Source organism: Pristiophorus japonicus, chromosome 23, assembly GCF_044704955.1.
Source record: "Pristiophorus japonicus isolate sPriJap1 chromosome 23, sPriJap1.hap1, whole genome shotgun sequence".
NCBI lineage: Eukaryota > Metazoa > Chordata > Chondrichthyes > Pristiophoridae > Pristiophorus > Pristiophorus japonicus.
This window is the reverse complement of record NC_091999.1, coordinates 35982736-36003792: the sequence shown is the minus strand read 5'-3', so window position 1 is coordinate 36003792 and position 21057 is coordinate 35982736. Positions and strand designations below refer to the sequence as shown.

General features: G+C 48.3%; 2 protein-coding genes across 2 annotated transcripts in view; both read left to right on the top strand.

The window, feature by feature from the left end:
* The window catches only part of LOC139235348 (zinc finger protein 850-like), a 193817-nt gene that overhangs the window by 138424 nt on the left and 34336 nt on the right, over positions 1–21057 (top strand). The gene's annotated exons all lie outside the window — the stretch shown is intronic.
* Positions 2644–3000, top strand: LOC139235345 (U7 snRNA-associated Sm-like protein LSm10). The gene has a single exon (XM_070866485.1). The coding sequence runs from the start codon at positions 2644–2646 to the stop codon at positions 2998–3000; it is 357 nt and encodes a 118-aa protein (XP_070722586.1).

Genomic DNA, 21057 nt, shown 5'->3' with positions numbered 1-21057 from the left:
TCCCCACATTTACACAGTTTCTCCCCAGTGTGACTGCACTTGTGTCTCTCCAGGTTGGATGATCGGCTGGAGCCTTGTCCACACACAGAGCACGTGTACTGTTTCTCCCCGCTGTGAACAGTGCTTTTTGCTTCCATGGTCAAAGGCCGATGATATTCCGTTCCCGATGAATCGAGTGACTCCGTCAGATCTTAATGTGATGGTTGGTTTGAGCCTCTGGTCGACAAATGCTCCCCTTTTAATACCCTGTAAAATGAGTTTCAAACAGGAAAAAGGGTGGGTGAGAGAGAAGCCATAAAAACACAAAGGCAGGTTGTGAAATTGAGCTGAATGATCCTGGCTATTTGTGCGGCCATCAGCAGAAAAAAAGTGACCATGAAAGCTGCCGGATTGTTGTAATAACCCAACTGGTCATTAATGTCCTGCAGGGAAGGGAACCCACCAACCGGTCTGGGCCAACACAGGACTCTGGCCTCTATGGGAGGAGGGAGAGGTGGGCGGGGTGAAGGGGAGGGAATTTAAACATCTGCAACTCGACCAGAACTTTGACAGAACCTCCCAAACCCGCAACCTCTCCCACCCAGATGGACCAGGCACGCAGGTGCTTGGGAAATCCATCACCTCCAAGTTCCCCTACAAGTCTCACACCATCCTGACTTGGGCATATATCGCCGTTCCTACATCGTCACTGGGTGAAAATCCTGGTACTCCTCACCTAACAGCATTGTGGGAGGACCTTCACCACATGGACTGCAGCGGTTCGAGAAGGCCCACCATCACCTTGTCAAGGGGCAAATGGAAATTGGAAATATATTCTGGCCCTACTAGCGACACCCACATCCCAAGAATGGATTAAAACAAATCTGTATATTGAAAGCCTCTGCAGAAATACTTGTTCCTAAAACAATACATTGTGCGGACAGTTTCTGGGCCCAGAGGTACTGGGGGTTAAACCCAGCAGCTTCTCCCCCCTCTCCACGTCAGCTCAAACTGATGCAACAAACAGACCCACACAGGAGGCCAGGGAGCGACTTCCGTATACAGCGCCCATCCTGATACAGAGCAGCTCTGGGTTGGTCGCTCTGTGTTTCCAGTATTGATGCACTGAAATTCAGCGTATGAGGAAGAAGGGAATAGAGGCTTATGCTGAGAGAGTTAGAACCATAGAATCAGAGAACGATTACAGCACGGAACAAGACCATTCGGCCCGTCGAACACGTGCCAGCTCTCTGCAAGAGCACCTCAGCTAATCCCACTCCGCCGCCCTTACCACACAGCCGTGCAAATTTTTTTCTTTCAGATACTTATCCAACTCCCTTTTTAAAGCTGTGATTAAGTCTGCCTCCACCACCCTTTCAGGCCGTGCAATCCATATATTAACCACTCGCTACGCAAGAAGGTTTTTTCTTGTGTCGCCTTTGGTTCTTTTGCCAATCACGTAAAATCTGTGCCCTCTGGTTCTCGACCCTTCTGCCAATGTGAACAGTATCTCTCGATCTACGCTGGCAAGACCAATCATGATTTTGAACACCTCTATCAAATCTCCTCTCAATCTTCCCTGCTCTAAGGAGAACATAATAAATAAGAGCGGGAGTAGGCCATTTGGCCCCTTGAGCCTGTTCGTCATTCAATAAAATCGTGGCTGATCTAATCATGGACTCAACTCCACTTCCCCGCTCGCTCCCCATAAACATTTACTCCCATATCGCTCATAAAAATCTGTCTATCTCCACCTTAAATATATTCAATGATCCAGCCTCCACAGCTCTCTGGGGCAGAGAATTCCACAGAATGAGAACCCTCTGAGAGAAGAAGTTCCCCCTCATCTCAGTTTTAAACGGGCAACCCCTTATTCTGAAACTATGCACCCAGTTCTAGATTCTCCCATGAGTGGAAATATCCTTTCTGCACCACCTTGTCAAACCCTCAGTATCTTTTATGTTACAATAAGATCACCTCTCATTCTTCTGAACAAAATGAGTATAGGCCCAAACTACTCAACCTTTCTTCGTAAGTCAATCCCCTCATCTCAGGAATCAACGTAGTGAACCTTCTCTGAACTGCCTCCAATGAAAGTATATTCTTCCTTCAATACAGAGACCAAAACTGTACATTGTCCTCAAGGTGTGGCCTCACCAATACCCTGTACAGTTGTAGCAGGACTTCTCTGCTTTTATACTCTATCACCCTGGCAACCCCAGCTGCTCCAGTTGTCCAGGTAACTGAAGACCCTCATCCCTGGAATCATTCTCGTAAATCTTTTCTGCATCCTCTCCAAGGCCTTCACATTATTCCTAAAGTGTTTTGCCCACAATTGGCCATAATACTCCAGTTGAGGCCGAAACAGTGTTTGGTACAGTTTCATCATAATATCCATGCATTTGTACTCTATACTTCTATTTATAAGCAGAGATACAGTCTCGTGTAATATAAACAGGAACAGGGTCTAGTGTAATATAAACAGAGGCAGAGTCGAATATACCGACAGAGTGTCATTGGGCAAGGCAGGGGGCCGGGGCCTGCCACAGCAGACTGGCAGTGGCAGGCGCTTTGTGAGTTGGCGTACTATCAGGGGAAGCGTGTGCGTTGCAGTTGATCTTTCTCTTCCATTCAGCTGATTGCATGGAGTTGCAAGCAAGCGTCATGTCGGTGAGCCACTCCATTAAAGAGCGGACGGTTGCAGAGAACAGCCTCATCATTCCTCTCCAGGAATTGCACGGCCACATCACCACCGTGGAGCCGAGAGACGAGAGCTCGGTGACGTGGCTTGTCGATAATGTTGACGCATTCACGAATGTCCGGCTTTCTGAGGTGACGTACACTGATCGGTGGGGCAAAGTCTCGCACCTGGACAACTTCTTTGTGACTGGCAGCAATGTACGTTATTTTCACATCCCAGATGAGATCAACATCATCCACAGCCAACTGCAGAAAATCCACCGAGTGCGTAACTTCGGGGGGAAAGATCGAGGGAGAAAAGAATTCCCATCGAGAAAATAACAATGTGCTGGTTCTGGAGCAGGATCATCAGGAATGGCTCGTGTATGGGGAGACATCAGGACTGGCTGGTGTATGGGGAGACATCAGGACTGGCTGGTGTATGGGGAGACATCAGGACTGGCTGGTGTATGGGGAGACATCAGGACTGGCTGGTGTATGGGGAGACATCAGGACTGGCTGATGTATGGGGAGACATCAGGACTGGCTGGTGTATGGGGAGACATCAGGACTGGCTGGTGTATGGGGAGACATCAGGACTGGTTGGTGTATGGGGAGACATCAGGACTGGCTGGTGTATGGGGAGACATCAGGACTGGCTGGTGTATGGGGAGACATCAGGACTGGCTGGTGTATGGGGAGACATCAGGACTGGCTTGTGTATGGGGAGACATCAGGACTGGTTGGTGTATGGGGAGACATCAGGACTGGCTGGTGGATGGGGAGACATCAGGACTGTCTCGTGTATGGGGAGACATCAGGACTGGCAGATGGAATACAATTTTGGAAAATGTGAGGTTATCCACTTTGAAAAAAGAAACAGTAAATGGGAATATTATTTGAATGGGAAGGAATTACAACATGCTGCAGTGCAGAGAGATCTGGGGGTCCTTGTGCATGAATCTCAAAGTTTGTTTGCAGGTACAGCAGGTAATCAGGAAGGTGAATGGAATGTTGGTCTTCATTGCAACAGGGATGGAGTACAAAAGCAGGGAGGTCCTGCTGCAACTGCACAGGGTATTGGTGAGGCCGCACCTTGAGTACTGCGTTCAGTTTTGGTCACCTTACTTAAGGAAGGATATACTAGCTTTCGAGGGGGTACAGAGACGATTCACTAGGCTGATTCCGGAGATGAGGGGGTTACCTTATGATGATAGATTGAGTAGACTGGGTCTTTACTCGTTGGAGTTCAGAAGGATGAGGGGTGATCTTATAGAAACATTTAAAATAATGAAAGGGATAGACAAGATAGAGGCAGAGAAGTTGTTTCGACTGGTCGGGGAAACTAGAACTAGAGGGCACAGCCTCAAAATACGGTGGGAGCCAATTTAAACATAGAAACATAGAAACATAGAAAATACGTGCAGGAGCAGGCCATTCAGCCCTTCTAGCATGCACCGCCATTAAAGGAGTTCATGGCTGAACATGAAACTTCAGTACCCCATTCCTGCTTTCTCGCCATACGGCTTGATCCCGCGAGTAGTAAGGACTTCATTTAACTCCCTTTTGAATATATTTAGTGAATTGGCCTCAACTACTTTCTGTGGTAGAGAATTCCACAGGTTCACCACTCTCTGGGTGAAGAAGTTTCTCCTCATCTCGGTCCTAAATGGCTTACCCCTTATCCTTAGACTGTGACCCCTGGTTCTGGACTTCCCCAACATTGGGAACATTCTTCCTGCATCTAACCTGTCTAAACCCGTCAGAATTTTAAACGTTTCTATGAGGACCGCTCTCATTCTTCTGAACTCCAGTGAATACAAGCCCAATTGATCCAGTCTATTCTTGATAGGTCAGTCCCACCATCCCGCGAATCAGTCTGGTGAATCTTCGCTGCACTCCCTCAATAGCAAGAATGTCCTTCCTCAAGTTAGGAGACCAAAACTGTACACAATACTCCAGGTGTGGCCTCACCAAGGCCCTGTACAACTGTAGCAACACCTCCCTGCCCCTGTACTCAAATCCCCTCGCTATGAAGGCCATCATGCCATTTGCTTTCTTAACCGCCTGCTGTACCTGCATGCCAACCTTCAATGACTGATGTACCATGACACCTAGGTCTCGTTGCACCTTCCCTTTTCCTAATCTGTCACCATTCAGATAATAGTCTGTCTCTCTGTTTTTACCACCAAAGTGGATAACCTCACATTTATCCACATTGTACTTCATCTGCGATGCATTTGCCCACTCACCTAACCTATCCAAGTCACTCTGCAGCCTCATAGCATCCTCCTCGCAGCTCACACTGCCACCCAACTTAGTATCATCCGCAAATTAGGAGATACTACATTTAATCCCCTCGTCTAAATCATTAATGTACAATGTAAACAGCTGGGGCCCCAGAACAGAACCTTGCGGTACCCCACTAGTCACTGCCTGTCATTCTGAAAAGTACCCATTTACTCCTACTCTTTGCTTCCTGTCTGACAACCAGTTCTCAATCCACGTCAGCACACTACCCCCAATCCCATGTGCTTTAACTTTGCACATTAATCTCTTGTGTGGGACCTTGTCGAAAGCCTTCTGAAAGTTCAAATATACCACATCAACTGGTTCTCCTTCGTCCACTTTACTGGAAACAACCTCAAAAAATTCCAGAAGATTTGTCAAGCATGATTTCCCTTTCACAAATCCATGCTGACTTGGACCTATCATGTCACCATTTTCCAAATGCGCTGCTATGACATCCTTAATAATTGATTCCATCATTTTACCCACTACTGTGGTCAGGCTGACCGGTCTATAATTCCCTGTTTTCTCTCTCCCTCCTTTTTTAAAAAGTGGCGTTACATTGGCTACCCTCCACTCGATAGGAACTGATCCAGAGTCAATGGAATGTTGGAAAATGACTGTCAATGCATCCGCTATTTCCAAGGCCAGCTCCTTAAGTACTCTGACATGCATTCCATCAGGCCCTGGGGATTTATCGGCCTTCAAACCCATCAATTTCCGCCAACACAATTTCCCCACTAATAAAGATTTCCCTCAGTTCCTCCTCGTTACTCGACCCTCTGACCCCTTTTATATCCGGAATGTTGTTCGTGTCCTCCTTCGTGAATACCGAACCAAAGTACTTGTTCAATTGGTCTGCCATTTCTTTGTTCCCCGTTATGACTTCCCCTGATTCTGACTGCAGGGGACCTACGTTTGTCTTTACTAACCTTTTTCTCTTTACAGACCAATAGAAACTTTTGCAATCCGCCTTAATGTTCCCTGCAAGCTTATTCTCGTACTCCATTTTCCCTGCCCTAATCAAACCCTTCGTCCTCCTCTGCTGAGTTCTAAATTTCTCCCAGTCCCAGGGTTCACTGCTATTTCTCGCCAATTTGTATGCCACTTCCTTGGCTTTAATACTATCCCTGATTTCCCTTGATAGCCACAGTTGAGCCACCTTCCCTTTTTTATTTTTACGCCAGACAGGAATGTACAATTGTTGCAATTCATCCATGCGGTCTCTAAATGTCTGCCATTGCCCATCCACAGTCAACCCCTTAAGTATCATTCGCAAATCTATCTTAGCCAATTCACGCCTCATACCTTCAAAGTTACCCTTCTTTAAGTTCTGGACCATGGTCTCTGAATTAACTGTTTCATTCTCCATCCTATTGCAGAATTCCACCATATTATGGTCACTCTTCCCCAAGGGGCCTCGCACAATGAGATTGCTAATTAATCCTCTCCCATTACACAACACCCAGTCTAAGATGGCCTCCCCACTAGTTGGTTCCTCGGCATATTGGTCTAGAAAACCATCCCTTATGCACTCCAGGAAATCCTCCTCCACCGTATTGCTTCCAGTTTGGCTAGCCCAATCTATGTGCATATTAAAGTCACCCATTATAACTGCTGCACCTTTATTGCATGCAGCCCTAATTTCCTGTTTGATGCCCTCCCCAACATCACTACTACTGTTTAAAACCGAGTTGAGAAGGAATTTCTTCTCCCAGAGGGTTGTGAATCTGTGGAATTCTGCCCAAGGTAGCAGCTGAGGCTAGCTCATTGAATGTATTCAAATCACAGATAGATATTTTTAACCAATAAGGAAATTAAGGGTTATGGGCAGCGGGCGGGTAAGTGGAGCTGAATCCACGGCCAGATCAGCCATGATCTTGCTGAGTGGTGTAGCAGACTCGAGGGGTTAGATGGCCTACTCCTGTTCTTAATTCTTATGTCTTTATGTTCTTATTTAATATAAACCGAGACAGAGTCATGTGTAATTATAAACAGTGACATGGTCTAGGTTAATATTTAAAATGACTTCTGGTGCCATGAACCAGTGAGTACAGAAATAGGAGGATAGAGCAGATGAATGCCTGGCTGGAGAGATGGTGCAGGAGGGAGGGCTTTAGATCCTTGATGCATTGGCACCCGTTCTAGAGGGAGGTGGGACCTGTACATCTGGACAGGTTGCACCTCAACAGAGCCGGGACTAATATCCTTGTGAGGGGGGTGGGGGGCGGGGGTTGTCAGTGCTGTTGGGGAGGGTTTAAATTGTGCTTGGCAGGGTGATGGGAACCTGATAATAGATTCAATAGGGAGGGAAGTAAAGCTGGAATTAGAAAGCAAAAATGTCGAAAGTGAGTTGGAAGGACAGAGGAAAAAAGCAGGAAAAATAGGTAAAAAAACAAATTTAAAAGCTCCTTGTCTAAATGCACGTAGCATTCTTAACAAAATAGATGAGTTGAAGGCACAGATAGATACAAATGGGTATGATATGATTGGCATTACCGAGACGTGGTTGCAAGGTGACCAGGACTGGGAACTAAATATTCAGGGATATTTGACAATTCGGAAGGACAGATAGAAAGGAAAAGGAGGTGGGGTAGCTCTGTTAATAAAGGATGAGATCGGTGCGTTAGTGAGAAACGATATTTTACTCAGAGGATCAAGATATTGAATCAGTTTGGGTGGAGATGAGGAATAGTAAAGGGAAAGTCACTGGTGGGCAGAGTCTGTAGGCCCCTAACAGTAGCTGCACTGTTGGACGGAGTATAAATCAAGAAATAATGGAGGCTTGTAATAAAGGAACGGCAATAATTATGGGTGATTTTAAACTTCATATTGATTGGACAAAGCAAATTGGCCAGGGTAGCCTTGAGGAGGAGTCAACAGAGTGTATTCGGGTTAGTTTCCTTGAACAGTATGTTGTGGAACCAACCAGGGAGCAGGCTATCTTAGACCTAGTATTGTGTAATGAGGCAGGATTAATAAATGATCTCATAGTAAAAGATCCTCTCGGAATTAGTGACCATAATATGGTTGAATTTCAAATTCAACCATAATATGGTTGGTGAGAAAGTTGGTTCTCAAACCAGGGTCCTCAGCTTAAATAAAGGAGACTACAATGGTATGAGGGCAGAGTTGGCTAAAGTGGACTGGGAAAATGGACTAAAGAATGGGATGGTTAATGAGCAGTAGCAGATATTTAAGGAGATATTTCATAACTTGCAACAAAAATATATCCCAATGAGAAGGAAAGACTGTAAGAGGAGGGAACCATCCGTGGCTAACTAAGGAAATAAGGGAGGTATCAAAGTGAAAACAAAGGCATACAGTGCGGCCAAGACTAGTGGACAGCCGAAGGTTTATGACATGTTTAAAAGCCAGCAGAGAACATCTAAAAATATGAATGAGAGGGAAGATAGATTATGAAAGAAAACTAGCAAAAAATATAAAAACAGATTGTAAGAGTCCTTCGTGGAGAAGTAGTGGATAAGCGAGGGGCTATCGGGAGGGAGGAATGCAATACAATCACTATCACTAATGATGTATTATTCGGTAAAATAATGGGACTAAAGGCAGACAAGTCCCCTGGACTTGATGGCTTGCATCCTCGGGTCTTAAGAGCAGTGGCTGCAGAGATATTGGATGCATTGGTGGTAATCTACCAAAATCCCCTGGATTCTAGTGGCGGTCCCAACAGATTGGAAAACCACAAATGTAACGTGCCTATTTGAAAAAGGAGACAGACAAAAAGCAGGACACAATATACCAGTTAGCCGAACATCTGTCGTTGGGAAAATGCGGGAGTCCATTATTAAGGAAGCAGCAGCAGGACATTTGGAAAAGCATGATTGAATCAAGCAGATTCAACATGATTTTATGAAAGGGAAATCATGTTTGACAAATTCGCTGGAGTACTTTGAGGATGTAATGAGCAGGGTGGATAAGGGGGAAGCAGTGGGTGTGGTGTATTTGGATTTCCAGAAGGCATTCGATAAGGTGCCACATAAGAGGTTATTGCACAAGATAAAAGGTCACAGTGATTGGAGGTAATGTATTAACACGGATAGAGGATTGGCAAACCAACAGAACATTAGAACATAAGAACAGAAGAATTAGGAACAGGAGTAGGCCATCTAGCCCCTCGAGCCTGCTCCGCCATTCAACAAGATCATGGCTGATCTGGCCGTGGACTCAGCTCCACTTACCCGCCCGCACCGCGTAACCCTTAATTTCCTTATTGGTTAAACAGAGGGTCGGGATAAATGGTAATTTTCCAGTTGGCAAACATGACTAGTGGTGTGCCGCAGGGATCGGTGCTGGGTCCTCAACTAATTACAATCCATATTAATGATTTGGATGAAGGGACCGAGTTTGCTGTTGTTCCAAAAATTGTGCGGCGGACAAAAAAAATCTGCAAAGTGATATAGACATGTTAAGTGAGAGGGCAAACATTTAGCAGATGGAGTATAATGTGGGAAAATGTGAAGTTATCCACTTTGTCAGAAATAATAGAAAAGCAAATTATAATTTAAATGGAGAAAAATTGCAAAGAGCTGCATTACAGAGAGACTTGGGGGTCTTCTGCATGAAACACAAAAAGTTAGTGTGCAGGTACAGGAATTAATCAAGAAGGCAAATGGAATGTTGGCCTGTATTGCAAGGGGGATAGATTATAAAAGCAGAGAAGTCCTGCTCCAACTGTAAAGAGTATTGGTGAGGCCACACTGGAGTACTGCATGCAGTTTTGGTCTCCGTATTGAAGGAAGGATATACTTGCATTGAAGGCTGTTCAGAGAAGGTTCACTAGGTTGATTCCGGAGATGGGAGGTTGACTTCTGAGAATTGGGCCTATACACATTGGAGTTTCGAAGAATGAGAGGTGATCTTATTGAAACTTAATGATAATGAGGGGGCTCGCCAAGGTGGATGCAGAGAGGATATTTCCACTCATAGGGGAAACTAAAACTAGGGAGACATAGTCTCAGAATAAGGAGCCGCCCATTTAAAATTGAGATGAGGAGGAATTTCCTCTCTGAGGGTGGCAAATCCATGGAATTCTCTGCCCCAAATAGTTGTGCAAGCTGAGTAATTGAATAATTTAAGGTGGAGATAGACACATTTTTGAACAATAATGGAGGAAAGGGTTATGGGGAGCGGGCAGGGAAGTGGAGCCGAGTCCATGATCAGATCAGCCATGATCCTATTGAATGGGGAGCAGGCTCGAGGGGCCAAATGGCCTACTCCGGTTTCTATTTCTTATGTTCTTATGTTATAGACTGTTTTCCCTCCACTCCCAATTTTCACCACCAATTCTGGCTGCGTTCAGTTCGACACTCACTGGCTCCCCTCCAACTCCTTCCCTGAAGGTGCTGGCTCTGTCTGGGTTCAGTTCTACACTCATTGGTTCTCCTCACTTCCCTCAACATGCTGACGGTGGCTGGGAACAGGTCCACACTCACTGGTTCCCCTCTCCTCCCCTGAAGACGCTGATCCTGTCTGGGTTCAGTTCCACACTCACTGGTTCCCCTAGCTCACCTCCACTGATGGTGCGGACTCTGGCTGAGTACAGTTCTACATTCACTGGTTCCCCTCCTCCCCTGAAGGTGCTGACACTGGCTGGGTTCAGTTCCGCACTCACGTGTTCCCCTCCCTCTCACTACCAGAGGGTGCTGACTGGCTGTGTTCAGTTCTACACTCACTGGTTCCCCTCCCCTGAAGGTACTGACTCTGGCTGGGTTCAGCTCCAAATTCACTGGTCCCCCTCCCCTGAAGGTGCTGACTCCGGTTGCATTCAGTTCCAGACACTGACATCATTCACTTTATTCCAAGATAGCCGCTCATGCGCTATGTTACTGACTGAACCAAGATGGCGGAGCTATGAACCTGCCTTCCTGTACGAAGAGGGCCGCCGTTAGCCTGGGCCTGTTGATGGGGATAAAGACCTAAAGCTGCAACCGCCGATACTCCGGTTATTATACCGGACTTACGGCGGGCACCGGATGTTTATGAAGTCTCCCCGGCTCCCCGAGGGTCCATTATTCCGCTCCGTCCCGCTGAATAGCACACTTCTAAGGAGCCTGTCCAAAACGTGTCTATTCCACCATTACACGCACCGCGCATGCTCAAAACACATCCAAGATCTGCGCCTGCGCACTGAGCTCCTGTAGTCTGGGTGCGGCACATTCTCCCCCGCGGGGCATGCTGGGTACATGAGTCCATGAGAAATAGGAGCTGGAGTGCGCCACTCGGACACCCGAGGCTGCTCCCCATTCAATAAGATCATGGCTGGTCTGATCAGAGACTCAGCTCCACTTCACTGCCCGCTCCCCAGAACCCTATACTAGCTTATTGCTCAAAAATCTGGCTATCTGCACTTTAAATATATTCAATGACCCAGACTCCACTGCTCTCTGGGGCAGAGAATTCCACAGATTTATTACCCTCTGAGAGAAGACATTTCTCCTTATCTCAGTTTTGAATGGGCTGACGAGAAAGGATGCATTTGTAAATAGAACACGATTTACTGTGATTGCATTGGGCACTGAAACATGTTCACTCTGGCAGCTCTACTTTGTTTCTGATGATCTTAATAACCCCTGTAACTGAGTTGGAGATTAATATTGTGTATTATTGTTCAATAAATTATCTTTATTTCAAGCGCAGTGTGTCGAATATTTGATTCCTCCATGATCAGAGGAGACTAATTGATGTTCTGTTACTGACTGTTCCATGTTAGTGCTTTTTCTTCATCTAACTTATGTAATTTCTCACCTAGTTCACCTTCTATAAAACCCCAAACTTGTTCCATTTGAGTAAGAGTTGTAGTTGTAGTAGACTTAACTGCAGTGTGTCAGTTTAAACTCAACTGAAATCCTTTGAACCACTCCTTTATTGAAGCATCTTGCATAAGGTTTGAAATAGATTACTTTCTGTAACCCATTTTTGTAACCGATTGAATTTTACAAACTCATCCACACATTTTGCACGTGATAGTCTGTCAAATGTTCTGATATTTGTAATTGTCATTGACACAATCTCCGTTCCCTAGCCACAGACTCCGTCCCTCTCGCCAACTTCTGTCTGAGCCTGAACCAGACTGTTCGCAACCTTGGTGTCATACTAAACCCTGAAATAGGTTTTTTAACCAGATATCCACGGCATAATTAAGACTGCCTATTTCCATCTCTGTAACATCATCCGTCTCCGCTCTTGCCTCAGCTCATCCACTGCTGAAGCCCTCATCCATGCCTTTGTTACTTCTGGACTTGACTATTCCAATGCACTCCTCCCACATTCGACTCTACATAAACTAGAGTTAATCAAAAATTCGGCTGCCCATGCCCTAACTCGCACCAAGTCCAGCTCACCCATCACCCCTGTGCTCACTGAGCTACATTGGCTTCTAGTTAAGCAACGCCTTGATTTGAACATTCTAATATTTTCAAACCCCTCCATGACCTCGCCCCTTCCTAGCTCTGTAAATTCTTCCAGCACCACAACCACTGTCTTGTCCCCCACCTATGAGATATCTGTCTTCCTGAGCATCCCTGATTATAATTGGTGACTGTGCCTTCTGTTGCTCAGGTCCCAACTTCTGGAAAACCCAGCCTAAACCTTTCTGTCGAACCCATGCTGTACCTGCTCTGTCAGTTTTTGATGGGATAGTGTAGAGCAAGCTTTTCTCTCTTATCTAATTCGTGCTGTATCTTCCCTCTGTGTGTTTGATGGGACAGTGTAGAGTGAGCTTTACTCTGTATCTAACATGTGTTGTTCCTGCCCTGGGTCTGTTTGATGGGACAGTGTAGAGTGAGCTTTACTCTGTATCTAACATGTGTTGTTCCTGCCCTGGGTCTGTTTGATGGGACAGTATAGAGTGAGCTTTACTTAGTATCTAACTCGTGCTGTACCTGCGATGGGAGTGTTTGATGGATCAGTCTATGGAGAGCTTTACTCTCTGACTAACCCATGCTGTGTCTGTTGTGCGAGTGTTTGATCGGATAGCGTAGAGGGAGATTAACTCTGTATCTAACCTAAGCTGTACCTACCCTGGGAGTGTTTTGGGACAGGCTCGAGTGAGATTTAACGTTCAATAACCCACGCTGTACCGACCTGAGGATGTCTGGTGAGACAGTGTTGAGGGAGCTTTACTCTGCATCTAACCTGTGTTGTCATCATCATCATCATCATCATCATCATAGGTAGTCCCTCGGAATCGAGGAAAAATAGAAGGAAGACTTGCTTCCACTCCTGAAGTGAATTATTTACTGGCTGACCAGTCCAATATGAGAGCCACAGACTCTGTCACAGGTGGGACAGATAGTCATTGAGAGAAGGGATGGGTGGGACTGCTTTGCCGCATGCTCCTTCTACTGCCTGCGCTTGATTTCTGCATGCTCTCGGCATTGAGACTCGAAGTGCTCAGCGCCCTCCCGGATTCACTGTCTCCACTTAGGGCAGTCTTTGGTCAGGGACTCCCAGGTGTCAGTGGGGATGTTGCACTTTATCAGGGAGGCTTTGAGGGTGTCCTTGTAATGTTTCCACTGCCCGCTTTTGGCTCATTTGTTGTGAAGGAGCTCCACATAGAGCACTTGCTTTGGGAGTCTCGTGTCTGGCATACGAACTATGTGGTCTGCCCAGCGGAGCTGATCAAGTGTGGTCAGTGCTTCAATGCTGGGGACATTAGCCTGGACAAGGACGCTGATGTTGCTGTGCCAGTCCTCCCAGGGGATTTGTAGGATCTAGCGGAGACATCATTGGTGATATATCTCCAGCGACTTGAGGTGACTACTGCACATGGTCCATTCCTCTGAGCCATACAGGAGGGCGGGTATTACTACAGCCCTGTAGACCATGAGCTTGGTGGTACCTGCCCTGGGAATGGTTGATGGGACAGTGTAAGGGGAGCGTACTCTGTATCTAACCCGTGCTGTACCTGCCCTGGGAATGTCCGGCAGAACAGTATAGAGGGAGATTTTCTCTTATCGAACTGATGCTGTATCTGCCCTGGAATGGCTGGACAAGTCAGAGGGAGGTGTAGCCTGTGTCTAACCTGTGCTCTACTTGCCCTGGGAACGTCTGATGGAACACTATAGAGGGAGCTTTACTCTCTATTTAATCCATGTTGTACTTGCCCTGGGAATGTTTGATGGGACAGTGTAGAGGGAGCTTTACTCTGTATCTAAGCCATGCTGTACCTTCCCTGCAAGTGTCTGGTGGGAGAGTGTATTGAGATCCTTAATGTGTACCTACTCATGTCCGTTATACTCCGTAGAGGATGATATCCACACTGTGACTCCGGGAGGAGCTCCTCAGCCACAGGGAGAAGACGGTTGAGGAGGATTCAAGCGATGGCATTTCCAAACGAGTCATCTGTAATTGCTGCAGTTGGACATGTCCCCTTTGTAAAAGATGGGCACGATTACTGCATCTCTGAGATCTCCAGGCATGCCCTCCTTCTTCCAGATGAGAGAGATGAGGTCATGCATTTGTGCCAATAGTGCCTCTCCGCCATACTTTAGTGCCTCATCCACTTATTTCATCCACTCCCATTGGCTTGTTGGTCTTGAGCTGGCGGATGGCCTTTTCTACCTCGTACAGGGCTGGGGTTTTGCTTAGATGGTGGTGGATAACATGCTGTGGGTTGGAGTCGAGGACACGTGAGTCAAAGGCAGAGTCTCGGTTAAGGAGATCTTCAAAGTGCTCCTTCCAGCGGGTCCTGGCTGCCTCGGTGGCCTTAATGAGTGTTTCCCCGTTCTTGGCCAACAGTGGGGTGGTGCCTTGGGTGGCTGGGCTGTAGGTGGCGTTGACTGCGGTGAAGGATCCTCGCGCATCATGGCTGTCAGCCAGCTGCTGAACCTCCTGTGATTTCTGCACCCACCATCTATGCTTTAGGTCACAGGTTTTTTCTTGGACCTCGGCCTTAAGCCACCTGTAATGCTGCTTTGCTGGTCCCGAGTTGGGTTGTTGTTTTAGGTTCAGAAATGCGCTGTGCTTGCGATTTATTAGCTCTTGGATCTCCTGATCATTCTCATCAAACCAGTTCCAGTGTTTCCTCGATCAGGCCAACATCCTCAGCATCGAAGCACTGACCACACTCGACCAGCTGCATTGGGTGGGCCACATTGTTCACAACTATTTTAAGTGGAAGAATAATCAAGTGCCACCCTGATTAAAGGGGAGGTCACACTCCAGAAACTTTCATTAAAGTGCCCCCTTGTTTTTTTTTGAGGGCACCAAAAACACAACTTAATAATTCAACATAAAAGGAAACTTTGTCAAATCAAATAAAATTAATAAAAATAAAAATTCTGTTCTCTCTTGAAATGATGCACTCCAATCTCTGCAGTGTCCATCTCTTGTGGACACGGCGTGCTCAATCTCCAGGGATACCCTGGCTCGCCACATTTTTCACATGGCTGACACAAGACTCCCAAAGAAAGCGTTCTGCTCAGAACTCCTACATGGCAAGCGAGCCCAAGGTGATCAGAGTAAACATTTCCAGGACACCTTCAAAGCGTCCTTGATAAAATGCAGCATCCCCACTGATACCTGGGAATCCCTGGCCAAATTCTGCCCTAAGTGGAGTAAGTGCATCCGGGAGGGTGCTGAGCACCACAAGTCTCATCACTGAGAGCATGCAGAAACCAAGCATAGGAGCATGCAGCAAACCAGTCCCACCCACCCTTTCCTTCAATGACTGGCTGTCCCACCTGTGACAAAGACTGTAATTCCGGATTGGAACGTTTAGTCAGCTAAGAACTCACCTTTAGAGTGTAAGCAAGTCTTCCTTAATTTCAGGGGACTGCCTATGAAGATGATAATGTGTAGCTAACCTGTGTTGTGCTTGTCCTGTGAATTTTTGGATTGGCTGTTTAGAAAGACGTTTACCCTGCATTTAACTTATGCTGTACTTGCCCTGGGAATGTTTGATGGGACAGTGTAGAGGGAGCTTCACTCTGTATCTAACACCTGCTGTACCTGCTACCGGTACGCTTGCGGCCTTCTGTAAGAGGTCGGTACTGGAGGGACTGGAGTGCATCGTCACCTCGAGCAACCAAATTTTAATTTGATTTAAGTTTACCATCTAAAGTTTAATTAGTTTATTTTGTTGGTTATAGTGCCCTCCTCCCTTTAATCAGGGGCATTTGATTTACAGGTCAACAACAAAATAGTTGCGCTGTACCTGCCCTGTGATTGTTTCTTGGAACAGTGCAGAGGGAGCTGTATTCTGTATCAAACCCGTGCTGTACATGCGCTGGGAATACCTGGTGGGACAGTGTGCAGGGACCCTTACTGTGTATTTAACATGTGCTCTACCAGCCCTGGGAGTGTTTGATGAGTCAGCGTACAGCAAGCTTTAAATTGTAACTAACCCGTGCTGTACCTGCCCTGGGATTGTTTAGGACAGCATAGAGGGAGCTTTACTCTGTACACAACCCGTGCAGTATCTGGCCCACTCCTGCTCCAATTCCTCATGATCTTATTTACCCAGCATGCCCCGCGGGGGATAATGTGCCGCTCCCAGACTACAGTAGCTCAGTGCGCAGGCGCGGGTCGTGGTTGTGTTTGGAGCATGCGCGGTGCGTGTAATGGCGGAGAAGACGTGTTTTGCACAGTCTCCTCAGAATTCTCATTTTCAGCGGGAAGGAGCGGGGTAAGGGACCAGCGGGGAGCTGGGGAAGCTTCATAAACAACCGGTGCCCGCCGCAAGCCCGGAATTATAACCGGAATATCGGCGGTTGCAGCTTCGGGGCTTTCTGCAGGTCACAGGCGTTCCGCCATCTTGATTCAGTTAGTAGCACAGCGCATGCGCGGCCATCTTGGTGCAGGAACAAAGTGAATGATGTCAGTGTCTGGAACTGAACCCAGCCAGAGTCAGTACCTTCAGGGGAGGGGAACCAGTGAGTGTAGAACTGAACCCAGCCAGAGTCAGTACCTTCAGGGGAGGGGAACCAGTGAGTGTAGAGCTGAACCCAGCCAGAGTCAGTACCTTCAGGGGAGGGGAACCAGTGAGTGTAGAGCTGAACCCAGCCAGAGTCAGTACCTTCAGGGGATGGGAACCAGTGAGTGTAGAACTGAACCCAGCCAGAGTCAGTACCTTCAGGGAAGGGGAACCAGTGAGTGCAGAACTGAACCCAGCCAGAGTCAGTACCTTCTGGGGAGGGGAACCAGTGAGTGTAGAACTGAACCCAGCCAGAGTCAGTACCTTCAGGGGAGGGGAACCAGTGAGTGTAGAACTGAACCCAGCCAGAGTCAGTACCTTCAGGGGAGGGGAACCAGTGAGTGTAGAACTGAACCCAGCCAGAGTCAGTACCTTCAGGGGAGGGGAATCAGTGAGTGCAGAACTGAACCTAGCCAGAGTCAGTACCTTCAGGGGAGGGGAGCCAGTGAGTGTCGAACTGAACCCAGCCAGAGTCAGTACCTTCAGGGAAGGGGAACCCGTGAGTGTAGACCTGAACCCAGCCAGAGTCAGTACCTTCAGGGGAGGGGAACCAGTGAGTGTAGAGCTGAACCCAGCCAGAGTCAGTACCTTCAGGGGATGGGAACCAGTGAGTGTAGAACTGAACCCAGCCAGAGTCAGTACCTTCAGGGAAGGGGAACCAGTGAGTGCAGAACTGAACCCAGCCAGAGTCAGTACCTTCTGGGGAGGGGAACCAGTGAGTGTAGAACTGAACCCAGCCAGAGTCAGTACCTTCAGGGGAGGGGAACCAGTGAGTGTAGAACTGAACCCAGCCAGAGTCAGTACCTTCAGGGGAGGGGAACCAGTGAGTGTAGAACTGAACCCAGCCAGAGTCAGTACCTTCAGGGGAGGGGAATCAGTGAGTGCAGAACTGAACCTAGCCAGAGTCAGTACCTTCAGGGGAGGGGAGCCAGTGAGTGTCGAACTGAACCCAGCCAGAGTCAGTACCTTCAGGGAAGGGGAACCCGTGAGTGTAGACCTGAACCCAGCCAGAGTCAGTACCTTCAGGGGAGGGGAACCAGTGAGTGTAGAACTGAACCCAGCCAGAGTTAGCACCTTCAAGGGAGGGGAACCAATGAGTGTAGAACTGAACCCAGCCAGAGTCAGTACCTTCAGGGGAGGGGAACCAGTGAGTTTAGAACTGAACCCAGACAGAGTCAGTACCTTCAGGGGAGGGGAACCAGTGGGTGTAGAACTGAACCCAGCCAGAGTCAGTACCTTCAGGGGAGGGGAACCAGTGAGTGTAGAACTGAACCCAGCCAGAGTCAGTACCTTCAGGGGAGGGGAACCAGTGAGTGTAGAACTGAACCCAGCCAGAGTCAGTACATTCAGGGGACGGGAACCATTGAGTGTAGAACTGAATCCAGCCAGAGTCCGTACGTTCAGGGGAGGGGAACCAGTGAGTGTAGAACTGAACCCAGCCAGAGTCAGCACCTTCAGCGGAGGGGAAACAGTGAGTGTAGAACTGAACCCAGCCAGAGTCAGCACCTTCAGAGGAGGGGAACCAGTGAGTGTAGAACTGAACCCAGCCAGAGTCAGCACCTTCAGGGGAGGGGAACCAGTGAGTGTAGGACTGAACCCAGCCAGAGTCAGCACCTTCAGGGGAGGGGAACCAGTGAGTGTAGGACTGAACCCAGCCAGAGTCAGCACCTTCAGGGGAGGGGAACCAGTGAGTGTAGAACTAAACCCAGCCAGAGTCAGTACCTTCAGGGGAGTGGAACCAGTGAGTGTAGAACTGAACCCAGCCAGAGTCAGTACCTTCAGGGGAGGGGAACCAGTGAGTGTAGAACTGAACCCAGCCAGAGTCAGTACCTTCAGGGGAGGGGAACCAGTGAGTGTAGAACTGAACCCAGCTAGAGTCAGTACCTTCAGGGGAGGGGAACCAGTGAGTGTAGAACTGAACCCAGCCAGAGTCAGTACCTTCAGGGGAGGGGAACCAGTGAGTGTAGAACTGAACCCAGCCAGAGTCAGTACCTTCAGGGGAGGGGAACCAGTGAGTGTAGAACTGAACCCAGCCAGAGTCAGTACCTTCAGGGGAGGGGAACCAGTGAGTGTAGAACTGAACCCAGCCAGAGTCAGTACCTTCAGGGACCAGTGATTGATTTGTTCTGTGGCCCCGCCCCCCGCCACTGATTGGTGCGGAGCAGCGCGCTGGGTGGGCTGGTGCCCCGCGCCGCCTCGCCATTGGCTGCGGGCTGAGTGTTGCGGGCGGGCGGTTGGGTGGTTTGTTGGTGGGCTCCGCTCGCAGACTTTGAGCTCGGGGCCCAGGTGAGGCAGGGCGGAGTTGTGCGCAGGCGCGGGGTCAGCCTATTGTGGGAGGTTAGCTGCGGACGGGCGACGATTTGCCCCACCCCGCGGAGGATGGATGAGCAGCCCGGGCAGTGCGCCCAGCCTTCCTGAGGACTCACAGACTCACGGACACGCGCGGCGATGAGATTTGCCGCCGAGTCGGCGGGTGGGGCACCTTCGGGCAGGGACGGGCCTTGGTTACTGTCGGGGATTGCCGGGAGTTTAGCCGCCAGCTTTGGGCAGCATGGGTCCGCCCGCCACGGGGAGCAGGGAGCAACAGGGGCGGGGCTTCCTCGACGTCACAATACTTTCCATTGTCCCACTGCAGGGCAGGGAGCATGTGCGGCGGCCATCTTACTGCAGGGAGCAGGTGCAGGATGGGGACCAGTGACATGAACACATGAGAACATCAGAAATAGGAGATGAGTCGGCCCTTTGGCCCCTCGAGCCTGCCGCCATTCAATAAGATGATGGCTGCAGCATCTGGGGTGGTTCTCCTTGGAGCAGTGAAACTCTTTTTGGAGTTCATCTGCAAAACAAAAAAACATTAAACGGTGCCACCCGACCTGGGTGACACTCCAGACATTTACAAGGCCCTTTTTTCCTTTTTTTTTTTTTTTTTTTGTGTTTTTCATTTTTTTGGGGGGTTTTTTTTGGGTGCTAAAATCACATTTTTCCAGTGCCCCCTATAAAAGGGAAGGGGACACTAAAAGCACCAGCAATTAAAACAAATTAAACTTTAAAACGTAAAATCAAATTAAAATTTAGTTGCCGGGTGTGATGATGCACTCCAGTCAGGCAGTCAGGTTGAACGACCCCCTCGACCGCCCGCTGCCTGGACCGGCTGATGGCACCCTTGGCCGTGCCCTGGAGCAGTGAAACTCTTTGGAGTTTACTTGCAAAAACATAAACATTAAAACCATGCCACCCGACCTGGGTGACACAGCAGACATTTTCAAGGCCCCTTTTTTTTTTAATTTATTTTTTTTTGGTTTTTTTGGGGCGCTAAAATCAAATTTTTCCAGTGCCCCCTATAAAAGGGGAGGGGGACACTAAAAGCACCGGCAATGAAAACAAATTAAACTTTAAAACGTAAAATCAAATTAAAATTTGGTTGCCGGGCGTGATGATGCACTCCAGTCCCTCCGGTGCCCACCTCTCGCGAAAAGGCCGCGAGCGTACCGGTGGACACCGCGTGCTCCATCTCCAAGGACACCCTGGACCGGATGTAAGAGCTGAAGAGAGGCAGGCAGTCAGGTTGAACGACCCCCTCGACCGCCCGCTGACTGGACCGGCTGATGGCACCGTTGGCCGTGCCCTGGAGCAGTGAAACTCTTTTAGAGTCTACCTGGAAAAACATTAAACATTAAACCGTGCCACCCGACCTGGGTGACACACCAGACATTTACAGTTCCTTTTTTTGTGTTTTTCATTTTTTTTTTGTTTTTTTTTTTGGGTGCTAAAATCACATTTTCCAGTGCCCCCTATAAAAGGGAAGGGGACACTAAAAGCACCAGCAATTAAAACAAATTAAACTTTAAAACGTAAAATCAAATTAAAATTTAGTTGCCGGGCGTGATGATGCACTCCAGTCAGGCAGTCAGGTTGAACGACCCCCTCGACCGCCCGCTGCCTGGACCGGCTGATGGCACCCTTGGCCGTGCCCTGGAGCAGTGAAGGTGCAGGGCAGGTTTAACAGAGATGCTCACAATCAGGAAGGCTTTAGATTGAGTCAGGGAACAGAGTGGTTCTGCTCACACAATCAGAGAATGGTTACAGCATGGAAGGCCATTCGGCCCGTCGTACCCTTGCCTACTCCCCTCCCTTTCCCCCGGCCCTGCAAATGTTTTTTTTCCAGATACTTA

Coding starts and splice junctions, on each gene's coding strand:
- LOC139235345 (XM_070866485.1), top strand. CDS start 2,644: ATGTCGGTGAGCCACTCCATTAAAGAGCGGACGGTTGCAGAGAACAGC.